The sequence below is a fragment of the Microcebus murinus genome, chromosome 6, assembly GCF_040939455.1.
Source record: "Microcebus murinus isolate Inina chromosome 6, M.murinus_Inina_mat1.0, whole genome shotgun sequence".
NCBI lineage: Eukaryota > Metazoa > Chordata > Mammalia > Primates > Cheirogaleidae > Microcebus > Microcebus murinus.
Window position 1 is genome coordinate 40,941,371 of NC_134109.1, and position 15,153 is coordinate 40,956,523.

General features: G+C 38.6%; 2 protein-coding genes across 3 annotated transcripts in view; one reads left to right on the top strand and one right to left on the bottom strand.

Moving 5' to 3' along the window:
• Positions 1–6,198, bottom strand: part of ARID4A (AT-rich interaction domain 4A) — a 76,900-nt gene extending 70,702 nt beyond the window's left edge. Inside the window, exons 1-4 of one of the 2 annotated variants that reach the window (XM_012785628.3) lie at positions 6,006–6,198; positions 4,847–4,903; positions 2,926–3,036; positions 587–652 (exon numbers count right to left, since the gene is read on the bottom strand). In XM_012785628.3, coding sequence (XP_012641082.2) covers positions 587–652; positions 2,926–3,036; positions 4,847–4,852 — 183 coding nt within the window. In that variant the 5' untranslated portion in view covers positions 4,853–4,903; positions 6,006–6,198. The remainder of the gene's footprint in view (positions 1–586; positions 653–2,925; positions 3,037–4,846; positions 4,904–6,005) is intronic. The other variant, XM_012785631.3, reaches the window with a different exon arrangement.
• A 122-nt stretch (positions 6,199–6,320) lies between these two features.
• Positions 6,321–9,667, top strand: LOC105882911 (histone-lysine N-methyltransferase SETMAR-like). The gene is made up of 3 exons (XM_020285766.2): positions 6,321–6,362; positions 6,445–6,750; positions 8,613–9,667. Exons 1-3 carry the CDS (start codon positions 6,321–6,323, stop codon positions 9,645–9,647), a joined length of 1,383 nt encoding a protein of 460 aa, XP_020141355.2. The 3' UTR covers positions 9,648–9,667.
• The last annotated feature ends 5,486 nt before the right edge of the window (positions 9,668–15,153 follow it).

The window sequence follows — 15,153 nt, forward strand, 5'->3', positions numbered from 1 at the left end:
AGGGACCTTTTAGATAAAGGTTCACCTGGAGAGAGAAGGATGGACCAGTTGACCTTCTTTCAGCTTCCAGACCTTTGTATATCAGATATTAACCGAAGTGGTACTCTGACATAACAAAGATTTATTACATAAACAAATGGCCAGAAATGGATGGAAAACATAATATAGGTATTCATAAAATTGAATTATAAAATGAACATAATTTACTTGGTAAATTAGAACAACAGAAGATTCAGTATATGATACCGTATATATCTTAGCAGGCTAAACATCACCTCAGATATAGCAACAATGTAAAAAACAAAGTCAAGTATTCAGTCCAAGAATTTAAAACAAAAGGTAAGTGAAAATTTAATATGTTTATATGTATTAACTTTCCCTTCTATAAGATGTTTAATATTCTAAAACTAAGAATACAGCCATTATAATATAATTTATACTAACTGTACAAACCCCTCATTTGTATGTTTGTTTTCTGATTAAAATTCTTATAAAATTTTAAGTGTATGTACAAATGTAAAATTGATGGTCAATTACAGTATGAATCTCTGATTATTTTAGATTTTAAACTGCACAACATACGTACTCTTAAAGGACCCTTTACTTGGTCATCTTGCACCAATTGTGTAGTATTATCCTGTTTTAGGAGTACCTGAAAAACATTTTTGCACAATAATTTACATGTTACTTTTAAAATACATTTATAGTAACACTGTAACAATAATGTCTTAATCTATGCTTTCTTAGCACCCTGTGGTTAGGTCTAGTATACCACTTATTACATTGTCTTATATTTATGTTTATTGTCTCTCTCATTAACTGTGAGCTCCTTGAGGGTTGGGGCCTTCCTTCATTACTATATCACCAGTGGTTAGCAAGTGTCAATGCATATTATAGGCATTTAATAACTATTTACTGAATGAACTACAAAAGATTTATAACCTGTAGTTATTACCGTAAAAGCTTAAAACTGTCTTTATTGCTTTTTATCAACAAGTCATAAAACGTTATGATTGTCACCAAGTATACAAAAAAGTATCAAACTACATTGCCTATATGAAAGGTAAGCAAATTAAACAAATTAAACTCATAACTTTTAGTCCTTTATAAAGTAAATCTGAACAATAATCATGATATGCAATTCTGTGTTTCTTATAAACAAGTGCTCCTTCCTACTACACATCCTACCAAATAAACAGAATGACCATCCATAATAGAGCAATTACCCAAATAAATAAATTCAAAATCTAAATAATATATGATAAGACCTCCTAAAACAATCATTGTATTGATTTTTTAAAAATTAGAACCACAATACTAACAAAAAGTTTAAGAATCCCAAATAAATATTGAATAATCAAATCCTACAGTTGACACAGGAAAAGGCTATATGAAATAAGAAGTGAATGTCAAATGACATCCATCCTATCCTAATAACACCTGAAGAAAAACTTCATTGGCAGATCAAAATTTATACAGAAATGTTATAATAATCATGTATAAATCTATTTATCTACCACACAAATCACATTCCTCTAGTTCAACAGTTCTCATTTAAAATACATCAGAAACATTTGGAGGGCTTATTAGAACACAATTACTGGATCTTATCCCCAGAGTTTCTGATTCAGTAGGTCTAGGGTGCGAGCCTGAGAATTTGCATTTTGAACAAGTTCCTAGGTAGGGCTAATGCTGCTGGTCTAGGGCCATACTTTGAGAATCACTACTCTAATTCATTGATACATTCACTCAACAAATTTTGAGTATCCACTATATATCAAGCACTACTCTAGGTGTTAGGCATAGAACAAGTCAGATGTTTCCTCCTTTTATAGTGCTTAATTCTGGTAGGAAAATATCAGATATATAAGTGAATAAAGCAAATTTTGCAAACTGCAAATTCAGTATGATCCAGTAATAATAAGAATGATAGTAATGTTATAACAGACCTCAATGTTAAAAATGTTTATAATAAGCATAGATTACTTTGGTATTTAAGTACAAAGTGACAAAGACTATTAAAAATATATAGGAAAATTACTAGAAGGAAACACAAAAAATGTTAATAGTTATTTCTGAGAGGTAAGCTATGGATATTAATCCATTTGTACTTTTCTATGTTTCCAAATACTGTACAGAAATCAGTTAACCTTTTTCTGGTCATAAAAGCATCTTCTTTTTTTTTTTTTTTTTTTTTTTGAGACAGAGTCTCACTTTTGTTGCCCTGGGTAGAGTGAGTGCCGTGGTGTCAGCCTAGCTCACAGCAACCTCAAACTCCTCCTGGGCTCAAGCAATCCTCCTGCCTCAGCCTCCCAAGTAGCTGGGACTACAGGCATGCACCACCATGCCCGGCTAATTTTTTGTGTATATATTTTTAGTTGGTCAATTAATTTCTTTCTATTTTTAGTAGAGACGGGGTCTCGCTCAGGCTGGTTTCGAACTCCTGACCTTGAGCAATCCGCCCGCCTCGGCCTCCCAGAGTGCTAGGATTACAGGCGTGAGCCACCGCGCCCGGCCTATAAAAGCATCTTAAAAATAAAATTATTGAATCATTTTTATACTTGTCTCAAAAACATAATTCCCACCGTATTGTTCTAATCACTGAAATTTTCTCTTTCTGAACATTATGAAAGGGGAGAAAATAATTACAGCCTAAGTATGCTACCACAAACAAGAAAGATCTAAATGATAGGAAGTATCAGGATCATGGTATTTTGATAGAAACATTTTAGAATAATTTCTCCTTCTGAGTTCTTTATTTATCAATTCTTAATGTGCTTTTTCTATAAGTTTAGTATATAACAGTGCTTTCACACAGTAATGACTCAATAAATAAAATGCTGATTTGCAGTCTCCCCCTCCCTGGTTCTCTTCAATTCAGAGTTAATAAAACTGTTGCATTAAAAAAAAAAAAAGAAAAATTACCTTAACTTTCACCAGCCTTTTCACAGTCTTAATCTTGGCCTCACAGAAGGCACCTCGGTACTTGGCACTGACATCGGTTCCCACTGTCAGGTAGGCAGGCTCATCTGCCGCCTGATGAAAGGAACATAAACTATGAATGTCATCATTATTTCTCCCTACGCCAACCTCAAGTCTCATGATAAGGTTGTGTATTTAAAGTAGTAAGAACATTAAAATTATGTTCTTATTAATGTCATTGATAATTTGAAAAATACTCCTAAAGCAAACACTTTATTAATAATCTTTAATTTTATATACTGATATCTTGATACTATAAAATGTTTTAATGTTGTAATTAGAAATTATCAGTAAGGAAATACAGTAATGGTTTTTCTCTTTATACAAAGTGTTTAAAAATTCTATAATTTAAATAAGAAGTCAAAAATAAGAAAAAAACAGAAAAGGCATCTCATAGTAAATGCTTATAAAACTACATTAGTCATTTATGGCGTCCCCAAAATTGTTTTCAAGTTAAAAGAAATATTGCTTTTAAAATTAACATTAACAATAATTAAATATTTATTGATATAGCTACATAAAAGCAGTATTTTAAATATAATGTAACCATACAGATAAGAAATGAAGCCAACCCTTTTGATTTCTTAAAAAAAGTTAACATTTGGAAAATTCATTGGCTATACGCCGCATTTGAAAAATTTAAGTCTGAATTCAGCCAATGAATGCAGATATGAACTCATGATTCAAAACTTGTAGGCACACATAGAGTTTACCACACTAATCTTCTTAGTATAAAATATAAGCTTTACTAAGAAATATCTACTTTTAGAAAATGGCCATGATCAGAATGATACGTTGAAAGATGCTGAGAAATTTCATTCTACCATTCATTTTAATCTTGACAGTAACAGAATGATTGCTATCTCAATCTGTCATTGTGCCTATTTTTTTTCAAAAGTTAAGTGTAATCATACAAGTTCAATTCAACATTGTTATAGGCAAGGCAACAATGTACACTTTAGAGATACATTTTTAAGTGGAAAACAATTTTTCACTTTCCAATAAGTTTTCCCTAGTAATATCAAAGAAGGTTGATTGAATATGTCACTTCACTTCAAGAAAATAGGAACACAAGAGACAGCTTTGGCAAATGCTATATTTCAGAGCTTAATATACAGAAACAGTAATAAGACAGGAATCAGGTACCTTTTAAAGTCATTGCATTTACAAACAATGCAAATCGAAGAGGAATACATTTGGCAAGTAAGTATCTAACCTGAAACATTCCAATGGCCACAGTACTAAGGAATGCTTCCTTTCTCTTTAAATATCCACATGTATTTGCAGTTGTTTTGAGAAGAATATATGTGTGTATATATGTATACACACATATTTTTAGGATGGGTATATGTTTTAAAATATTTACTATAAGGATTTAACCAGAACTAAGCATTATTAGTTTCAGATCAACTTCAAATATTTTAGCCAGAGAAGTTTACGTTATCCCAGAAGAAATGATACTTTCCTTATTCAATCCATATATTCTCTTAGAAAATCGCACTGGCACTGGAGAAGAAAAAAATTTTCAAAAAAATTCCCCAAAGAACCAAAGCAGGACAAAAGCTTTACTTCTGCAAAGATTGCTGCCAACACAGGAAGTGTTTAAAAATACTATCTGAATGGACAACAATTGAAAGGCTGCACCAGCCTTTCCAAAGTGCTAACTGCTACAGAGAGGGGCTGAACTGACTGCATTTAGACACACAGATCATTTCTCACCCATTCAACACGTCCTGGATTTCTGAAAGTGCTGCTTAGTAGGAAAATCAATTTTGAGTAGCAAAAAAATGACATTTCACAGCACCAGCCTCACGACTGGCAGTGTCCAGGGCACGAGGATCAGGGCAGCGTTGACTCCACTTACCTTCATTTTTACTGGTGATCTCTGGGGTTCCAGCTCAACGAGCTATCTTCGCTGTTGCTAGAACCATTGGAGAAGGGGAAAGACAGGCACAGAATCAGTCAACAGCGGGGAGCGACGAAGAGAAAGAAAGTAAACAAACGCCAACGGGGAGGGGCAGAACCCTCAGCAGGCGAGGGATAAGACCCCCGCAGCGGGCAGCCAGGACGCGGGAGCAGAGGGGACAGCGCGAAGCCCACGCGCGCGTAAGGGCAGCCCGTTCCGCCCCGGAGCCTGCCAGCGGCCCACGGCGCCCCCGCCTCGCTGGCCACTTTGACCCGGAATGCTCAACTCGGAGACCCAGGACAGATCGCTCTGGACAGGAGCGGGGCGCCGTCTGGGCTTCCCCAGGTCCGCCAGAGAGGCTACCGTCCAGCCTGTGCTCGGCCGCCCCCCGGACACCCCGACTCCGGCCCGCGCCCCGCCTCCGCCGCTCGGCCCCCTCGGCCCGCCCCGGGCCCGCGGTGGCGGCAGCGGAGTGTCACGGCGCCATTGCTCTCCCTCCTTCGCTCTGCACCATGTCAGGAAGGAGAAGCGCTCCTTCACCCGAAGGGGCAGGGGCCGCGGCCTTCAGCAGGGAGCTGCGAGTGCTCGGGGAGACCCGAGCGGTGGAGGCACCGAGCGGGTGGGGGTGCGGGAGGGAGGAGGGGAGGTGGCCGGACAGGGTGTGGGAGGGGAGGGGAGCCGCACAGCGGCAGCCACCGCCTCCTCCCCGCGCCCGCCTCAACTTTTTGTACAGCCCAGAGAGGTATCAGCCCCCAGCCCCTTGGGTCCTGCCACGGACTCCACAGTGGAGGACGCGCCACGGAGTTGGGGGGGCCGGCTAGTCCGAGCAGCCCGCTCCTTACCCCGCGGAAGCAAACTTAGCGGCGCGGCCAGCCCCACAGCCATTTTCCCGGGGAACCCGGGGAAGCGGACGAGGAGGCGGCTGCGGCGGCGGTTCCTGCAGTTGCTGCCGCCGCTCCACGACTTGCCCCTGCCCCTGCGCTCGCTGCAGCACTTGCCCAGCATCCCCCTCCCCACCTCCAAAGCTTCCAACTGCACCGGGACCCCGGGCAGCAGCACCAGCTGCTACTGCCGCTTCGTCCATTCAGTATTCCGCGCTTCCTTTCTCCCCACCTACCAACAGCGGGTGAAGTGCGCGCTGTCAGCTCCTGAGTCCTCCGCCCCACTGACCCCCGGGGGCCCCCGTCCCGGCAGCACCACTCCCGGCCGCGACGGCAGTTCCTGCGCCCGGTTCCCCACTCGCCCCGATTTACTGCCACAATCCACCAAATAACAAGCTGTTGAGCAGACTCGCTTCTACACGAACTCCTATTGGCTGCTCATGACGCCGAAGAGCTTTGGATTGGACCTCGATACCTGTCGTCCTCATTGGATGTAGCTCTGAAACTTCACGGATTGGTGCGAAAAACAGCAGGTAGGACATCCTCCACTTATGATTGGCTTTCTCCGAAGACCAACGTTATTGGAGAATTGGGTATTGAGTAAGCAAGTTCTGAGAAATGATTGGTAGAGACGACTCCGGATGTGCTTGACTGAGCACTGATTGGTGAATTGAGGGGTCAGGAAGAGCAGTTCGGCGCGAGGATTGGCGGCGCAGTGTCCCATGGAAACGGAACCCAGAACTGCAGCCAGGAGCTTGCACGGGGGCGGGGCAGGGTGTTTCCAAGGCGCTTGCGCTAAACCGCTTCTCGGCGCCATTTTGTCTCGGCAGCGGTAGCCGCAGCTCTATCGCATTTTATGTTTTTGACGTGAAAGGAGCGGAGTCCTTATCCGGTAGATTTACTTTAGTGGGGCACCGATCCACCGTTCTCTCCAGGACAGCACCTAGTCGTGGTCGGAGGAGTCGCAGAGCTGTCAAGAAGGTCAGTTGGAGGCTATGGTTGTCCGGTTGACTGGGGGGATGGCGCAGCTCTATCGGCACCGGCACCGGAAGTGAAGGGGCCGCGGGCAGCCATGGTAAAGTGAGTGCACCCTGCGGCGGGGTGGGGGGGAAGGGGGCGGGATGAAAGGGGGCGAGGTTTCCTCTCCCGCCGAGTGAAAGAGAAAGAGGCGGGGGAGACGTGCAAGTCTTTCTTGGAGGTGACCGTTTGGGCCGCTCAGAAATATTCGGGATTCTGCCTCTTTCCGATCTGTTTTTCCTCCTTTTGGAAATGCGTTTCGGGGGACTTGCCATATTCTCCACCCGAGTGGCACCGGCTGTGTGGGTTTCCTTACTTAAGACGTGGAAGACATGGTTCTTAGAAACATTCTGCGTGGGGAGAGGTGTTTCCGCGTGCTTCTCACGCGATAAAGCTGTGGAGGAAACTGGAGAAAGCTCTGGCTTTCGGAATGCTAAGGAATTTGCTTGCCAGCACGGGCGCTGCTACTGTGACCTTAGACAAGCGTCTGTGTCACTTTTTGCACGAGGTTTATGCTACTTTGTGAAAGGAGGTAGCAGTGGTTTTGCAGGGACTGAAAATATCTTAGATAAAAGGACCTCCCAATAGGACAAATGTTGGTCTTATTCTGTTAACATCTTATGTTCTGTAATATGAAACAAAAACTTATGTAGTTTAAGTATTGGAAATTGAATAGTGTTTCAAAGAATGAAATAATTTTTAGAATGTTAAATATCGTTGATAATCCACATAGACTAAATTTACTAAATAAGAGGATACCTAACTAAAGCAGGATCAATTTTTTCATAACAGTAATTTCTCTCAAAATTATTCGTTAAGAAAGTGAAACGTTATGTCGGGTATCTCCAGTGAGTGACCTAGTCACACTGGATACTTACAATTATCCTCAATAACTCTTTTAAACCCGATTGCTGTATTTGGTGGGGCTCAAGACTAGAAAATGGTTGAGTGATTTAACAATTTACTGTGGTCTTTTTGGCAGTTGTGCTGAAGAAAACAGACATCTCAGTAACAAATATTCCAAGATAAATACGGACATGAGTCCTGATGTCTGTAAAAATCCTCAGAATTGGGGGACCACCTGGAAATTTTTCTATGAGCCAATAAATAAATATTAGAATGGTAGTTGAAAGATGTTTTGTTTGGCCAAGGGTTCAGATGAGTCTGTATAACTACCTTACTGATAATGATATTTTAGAATGAAATCTCAAAATTAGAACATCCTTATGGATTTCTTTACCCATTCATGTGGTTCTCGTTTCTGAGTTTTTAGGTACTTAACGATTTTATCATGAAACACTCTGGGTATTTTTATGATTCTGTTTTCTCCCCCTATTTAAAAATTTCTCATACAGCAAAGATCTTGTTATTAACAGTGTTTAGGAGCGTGGCAATTTTTTTAAAGGAAATTGTAAAACAATATAATACTACTGAACTTTGCAGAGGGTAATCATCCATAAGTCTTTTACCCAACCTTAAACACTTATTAGCTGATCTAAAAAACATGTTAGTGGGCATTTGGAAATTACTAAAAAGCCAAAAAAGAACAAAAATCTTTTGCATCCTACCAATAAACGGCAATTAATAGTTTATACTATGCTCATATGTTAATATTATACAGAGGGCTTTGTCTCTTTAGGTTTTCTTTTATAAAATAGTCTTTATTTTGGTGCAAAAGTAATTGTGCTTTTAACATTGAAATTTGCCATTTGATATTGGAATACATCTTAAATGTGGTTATGTTATACATCATTTTAATATACATTTCTCACTTTATTTTTTTGCTAATGACTTATTACTTGCTGTTTATTTTATATTTATTTTAGACTATGGAAATGATGTTAGACAAAAAGCAAATTCGAGCGATTTTCTTATTCGAGTTCAAAATGGGTCGTAAAGCAGCAGAGGCAACTCGCAACATCAACAAGGCATTTGGCCCAGGAACTGTTAACGAACGTACAGTGCAGTGGTGGTTCAAGAAGTTTTGCAAAGGAGACGAGAGCCTTGAAGATGAGGGGCGCAGTGGCCGGCCATCAGAAGTTGACAACGACCAATTGAGAGCAATCATCGAAGCTGATCCTCTTAAAACTACTCGAGAAGTGGCGGAAAAACTCAACGTCAACCATTCTACGGTTGTTCGTCATTTGAAGCAAATTGGAAAAGTGAAAAAGCTCGGTAAGTGGGTGCCTCGTGAGTTGACCGAAAATCAAAAAAATCGTCGTTTTCAAGTGTCATCTGCTCTTATTGTACGCAACAATAAGGAACCATTTCTTGATCGGATTGTGACATGGGAAGAAAAGTGGATTTTATATGACAATGGACAACAACCAGCTCAGTGGTTGGATCAAGAAGCAGCTCCAAAGCACTTCTCAAAGCCAGACTTGCACCAAAAAAAGGTCATGGTCACCGTTTGGTGGTCCGCTGCTGGTCTGATCCACTACAGCTTTCTGAATCCTGATGAAGCCATTACATCTGAGAAGTATGTTCAACAAATTGATGAGATGCACCAAAAACTGCAACGCTTGCAGCCGGTGTTGGTCAACAGAAAGGGACCAATTCTTCTTCACGACAATGCCCGACCGCACGTGGCACAGCCAACTCTTCAAAAGTTGAACGAATTGGGCTACGAAGTTTTGCCTCATCCACCATATTCACCTGACCTCTCGCCAACTGACTACCACTTCTTCAAGCATCTTGATAACTTTTTGCAGGGAAAACACTTCCACAGCCAGCAGGATGCAGAAAATGCTTTCCAAGAGTTTGTCAAATCCCAAAGCACAGATTTTTACGCTATGGGAATAAACAAACTTATTTCTCACTGGCAGAAATGTGTTGATTGTAATGGTTCCTATTTTGATTAATAAAGATGTGTTTGAGCCTAGTTATAATGATTTAAAATTCACACTGCGGTTTCGGACCACACTCATTTTGTTACCCATGGTTTTTTTCCTTCATGAAAAACACTGGGAATGTCAGAAATATCTTGTACATAAGCATCTTTCTTATCTTCATAGTGTTTTATAAGATAAATGTACCATAATTTATAACCTGTTTACTTTTCCATTATAGCAGTATTACATCAGTGAATATCCTTGTACATGCTTTGCAAAATATTATAAGAACTTACATCAATGGCTAAAATTTCTGGGCATCTAAATCTAAATCTTCGTTCACATCCCTGGTTATTTCTTTGGAATAAATTACCAGAAGTGGAAATAAAAGGCTGAAGGGATTGTATTGTATATTTAAGGCTCTGGATACTTGTACGCTGACCCATCAGAAAGCTTTTCTTCTGCACTTATATTGGTTGTGCTTTTTATTTTTATTTTTTCCCCCAATTTCCCAGTTTTTCTTTTCTTTAAATTTTGAGTTTTCTCTCCTGAATCTTTGTTTATTCAAGTATCATTATAATGTTTAAATTACATATATAGTGAAATAAATATGAAAATTTTTCTTGGACCTCAGGAGTGATTTTTTAAAACTAATTTTTTTCACTTTAGAATAGTTGAGCATTTGTATATTTAAATGTTTTGCTACACGGAAGTGATGTGTAGGGATACAAAGAATAAATTGTTTTTATGGTATAGTTAGTTGAGTTTACTTTATGTTTCCCTGTGGCCTTCTCTAAAATTTTCCATCTTCATGTGCATTCCTTCCCTCAGTGCCTTTTTGTAGTCTCATCAGAACCTTTACATGTATCTCACCACCCTTTCTTTGCAGTTGTTTGGCTCTTCTCCAGTTTGAGATTTTTGATTTTGAATTTTTTTTTTTCCTGACAGGGTCCTGCTCTGTTGCCCAGGCTAGAGTGCAGTGGCACCATCATAGCTCACTGCAGCTTCAAACTCCTGGGCCCACACAATCCTCATGTCTCAGCCTCCCAAGTAGCTGAGACCATAGGTGCACACCACCATACCTTGCTAATCCAGTATGAGATTTTTGTTCCCAGAAGGCAGCAACTGTTTTAATCATAGCTATGTTCCCCTACCTGATGCATGATAGGTGCTCTGTAAATATTTATAAATATGTATGCACATTTGTATACAAAATATGTGCAATAAGCCAACTTATGTTTAATAGTAATTCTTGACCAAAAATTGGTGATGTTCCCCAAAGCTGTCTTAACCTTCCAATTTAATATTCCTAAGTACTTAATACTGAATTGATTTGTAATTGCTAATAAAATATTGATTTAGAGAACCACTAAGAATGTGTCAATACTAGTTTTTCAAGCCTCTTTTTTTATTCCTCAATCCTTTTTAAGGATTTTATATCTTAGTGGAGGTGACTGTAAGTGAATATTAACAGTTGCTCAACCATCTGTTAGGTATAAATGAATGAAATTATGATAGAATTGTAGTTTTGCAGCCTATTTCAATGAGCACAAACTAATCAAAGTTTTAATGTTTTTATGACATAAAGGTATATTGAAAGAAAAATGTTTGATCAAGGGTTCAAATGAGGGTGTATAATTAACTTTCCAATTTTTGTCACAGGACAATGTGAAACATGTTTGTGATTTTTTTTTTACCTTCTTAAATCTTGACATAGAGGGAGAGCTGATCGGTGAGCGTGTTTAGTAGGAGTGAAATAACTTTTTTTATTTTAATTTTTTTTATTTAGGTCAGTCTGTGTTCTGAATGTCTGAGCTATAACATACTCAAAAGAAGTATTTGTCTTTTAGAATGAGACGGATTTGTGGGAAAATGAGGCAAGGTGTCCCTGTTTTTAAAGACCTGGATCTGCAGTCTGTTTTGAAAACTCTGTTTCTGGTATGTAATTTTACTTAAACCACCCTTAAGTAATCGATTGGTTTTGGGGGGTGGTGTGTATCCTTGAAAAAATAGAATTTGTCCAACTGTGCAGTTATTTCTGTAAACGTCAGTGTATGTTGAAAGGAACTGATTGCTATGGTGAATGTAGCTGCTTTCCTAAAGATTCAGTTATTTTTTGAAAGTTACATAATTTACTTGTAACCAAAGCACACTTTACAGTCTCTGTGTGGTCTTTTGCCCTATTAGATTTTGGTTCTGATTTTATGACCACATGGAGTCATAGATAATGGTTTTCTTTCACATATAATTCAAACTAGAATGACAGCACATTTTAGGAATTGGATTCAAGTGGATATGGATTACCTAATAGCTTTCCTTTACAAGGATCTGTGCTCAAGGCGCTTGCTGTCAGTAAAAGGGAGAATGTAATTAAACATGTAGAATGTTAATCTAGTAGTTATTTCAAAAGATATAAGCAATTTAGATAACCTGATTTAAAGATTTAAATAGTGGCTCACTATCCTAATAGATTTGTCAAAGTTCTGTATATAATCAGATCTAGTGATTTTTTTGAAAAGACATAAATTGCATTAGAAAGCAGAGCAGAAAGAAATTTATATAATGGTTATTGAAGGCTTTTCAAGGATACTGAAATATAATCTATAAAATTAGAAGAAAGAAGGCACCCTAATTGGAGGGAAGGCTATGAGCAAGAATATAAGGAAATCTGTGTCTGGGAAAGGGTAAACTAGTTCAGAAAGGATGACTGGCTAATGATATTGTTGGGAAAACCGTATGGGACCAACCTGTCAGTGTTGGTAGAGTTAGCTGCACATCAGAGTCTCATGTGGTATTTGCTCTCTATATAGGTTTCTGGGGGGTCTTGAAAGCTGGGATTTGAACAGAAATTGAAGATTATTTTTGTTTTGTCTTATTTTCAAACTTATGAATCATAATGGTACAAAAAAAGATAAAATTAATTTTAATCCCACCCTAACAGATTTTTAAAATTTCCTTCTTCCTTGTCTGTAAGCATATTCTTTCTTTTTTTTTTTTTTTTTTTTTGAGACAGAGTCTCGCTTTGTTGTCCAGGCTAGAGTGAGTGCCGTGGCGTCAGCCTAGCTCACAGCAACCTCAAACTCCTGGGCTTGAGTGATCCTTCTGCCTCAGCCTCCCGAGTAGCTGGGACTACAGGCATGCGCCACCATGCCCGGCTAATTTTTTATATATATATATATCAGTTGGCCAATTAATTTCTTTCTATTTATAGTAGAGACGGGGTCTCGCTCTTGCTCAGGCTGGTTTTGAACTCCTGACCTTGAGCAATCTGCCCGCCTCGGCCTCCCAAGAGCTAGGATTACAGGCGTGAGCCACAGCGCCCAGCCCAGCATATTCTTTCTTTTAGAGTAATTTTTGGTTTTCCTTTGTTCCTTTCACATTGTAACAAGCATTCATCGTGACTACACAGTCTCCATAGTAATTTTAATGTCTGAAAATATTCCAGCAAGCTGTTTTATCTTTAACATTTTTCTATTGCTTGACCATGTAGATTTCTAGTTCTTTAGTATTGTGCTCCAATTTTCATCTTATGTGTATATAGTATTTTCCGTCTTTTGATTGTTCTTTTAGGATTACTTAAAGGGCCATTGTAGGAACATTTTTATGACTGTTGAAACATTTGTGTTGTTTTTCAAAAGAGTTGAAAACACTATTGCCCTCCTTGTGAATTGAGATACTGGCATGGAGTAGTCTATAATTATCATTTTTGCAAACTTATTAATAGGTGCAAAATATGTTGAGCTCTTTTTTTCTTTGTAAGATTTTTGTTGAGTAGTAAGGTGGGACCTTTTTCTATAATTTCACTTACTGATTCTTGTACAAGTTGTATATTCAGACTTCCTAATTATATTGTTAGTCTTAATATATTTTATTTCTTAATTGTTTGTTATATAATTCTTAGTAGTAACTTACTGCATATATTTTTCCATATGGATTTCCCTTTTAATTTTAGTTTTGCAGAGGGTTTTTGAACAGACAGAAGGGTATGATGTACACAAAATAATATTGTTGGAAAATTATTTAGAAACAGTGTCCAAAGTGACTAAAGAAATGACACAGAATTGGAAATAGAGAAACAAGATACTGTTGAAATGATGTCAGCATGAGGTGAAACTAGAGTAAGATCTAGAGGAAAAAAAGGAATAAGTGAGCAAGAAATCAAGTTGGGAGGAAAAGTTGACAGCATTTGATCTCCAATTATCAGGGTAAAGAAGAAAACCAAAACATACTCTCAAGTTTTAAGAACGGTTGGGAACAAACAATAACGTTAACTAATTTGGAAAGTCTGGGAGGCTACTGGGTTGGTAAAGAAGATGAAATCTGTTTTAAACATTGGAGTTAGAGCTTGAGCTGTCTAGTAAGCATCTATTCTTCCTTTTGTCAAATTATTTATGGGGCCACTTACTAGGATAAGGCATTATGCTGGACCTTACATTGTTTCTATATTTCGATTTGACTTTTAATTCCATTCTGTTAGACTTAGGTGCTTTTATCAGGGCTTTCATATTTCTGGTTTTTAAAGCCTAACTTGAATTTAAAATTTAGGAATACCAGATGATTCTCACAGTAAGTTAAGGAGAGGTTAGTTTTTCATTATTGAAAAAAATATAGTTTTATGAGAACATGTTATAATTTTTTTTGTATCAAAATAAACTCATACTAACTTGTTATAACATGTCTAAACAGGATCTAGTTTGAGGCACTAAGAAGGATAAGACAGCAGTTTGAAAAAAGCCTCTGTCAGAGCAACATGAATTCTGCTAAAATTTGAGCAAGAACAAACATCAAATTTATGGTGAAGCTTGGGTGGAAAAATGGTGAAATCATTGATGCTTTACAAGATGTTTATGGGGACAGTGCTCCAAAGGAATAAGTGGCAATTTACAAATGGATAACTTGTTTTAAAAAAGGGATGAGACTATGTTGAAAATGAAGCTTGCAGCAGCAGACCCTCCACATCAATTTGCAAGGAAAAAATTAATCTTGTTGGTGACCTAATTAAAGAGGATTGACAGTTGCCAGCAAAAACAATAACCAATACCATTGACATCTCAACTGGTTCAACTTACATAATTCTGACTGAAAAATTAAAGTTGAGCAAACTTTCCACTCTATTGGTGCCAAACCTCTTGTGCTCAGATCAGCTGCAGACAAGAGCAGAGCTTTCAGTGAAAATTTTAAACAAAAGGGATCAAGATCCTAAAGCATTTCTTTGAAGAATTATGAAAGGAGATGGAACATGGCTTTACCAGTATGATCCTGAAGACAAAGCACCATGAAAGCAGTGACTACCAAGTGGTCAAAGTGGTCCAGCAGAGTGAAAGCCGAGCAGTCAAGAACAAAAGTCATGGCAACAGATTTTTGGATGGTCAAGGCATTTTGCATGTTGACTTTCTGGTGGGCCAAAGAACAATAACATTAGCCAAAACTTTAGCAGAAAAAGGACCGGGAAAGCTTCATTAGGGAGTCATTCCCCATCAGGACTGTGCGACTCAGTAAAGAGGACAATTTTGCAAGAATTTCCATGGGAAATCAT

Excerpts from the sequence above, each read along its gene's own strand:
- LOC105882911 (XM_020285766.2), top strand. The coding sequence starts at position 6,321 with ATGATTGGCTTTCTCCGAAGACCAACGTTATTGGAGAATTGG. Across the intron at positions 6,363-6,444 it reads CAACGTTATTGGAGAATTGG|GGGTCAGGAAGAGCAGTTCG; the intron begins GTATTGAGTAAG and ends TGGTGAATTGAG. Across the intron at positions 6,751-8,612 it reads GTCGCAGAGCTGTCAAGAAG|ACTATGGAAATGATGTTAGA; the intron begins GTCAGTTGGAGG and ends TATTTATTTTAG.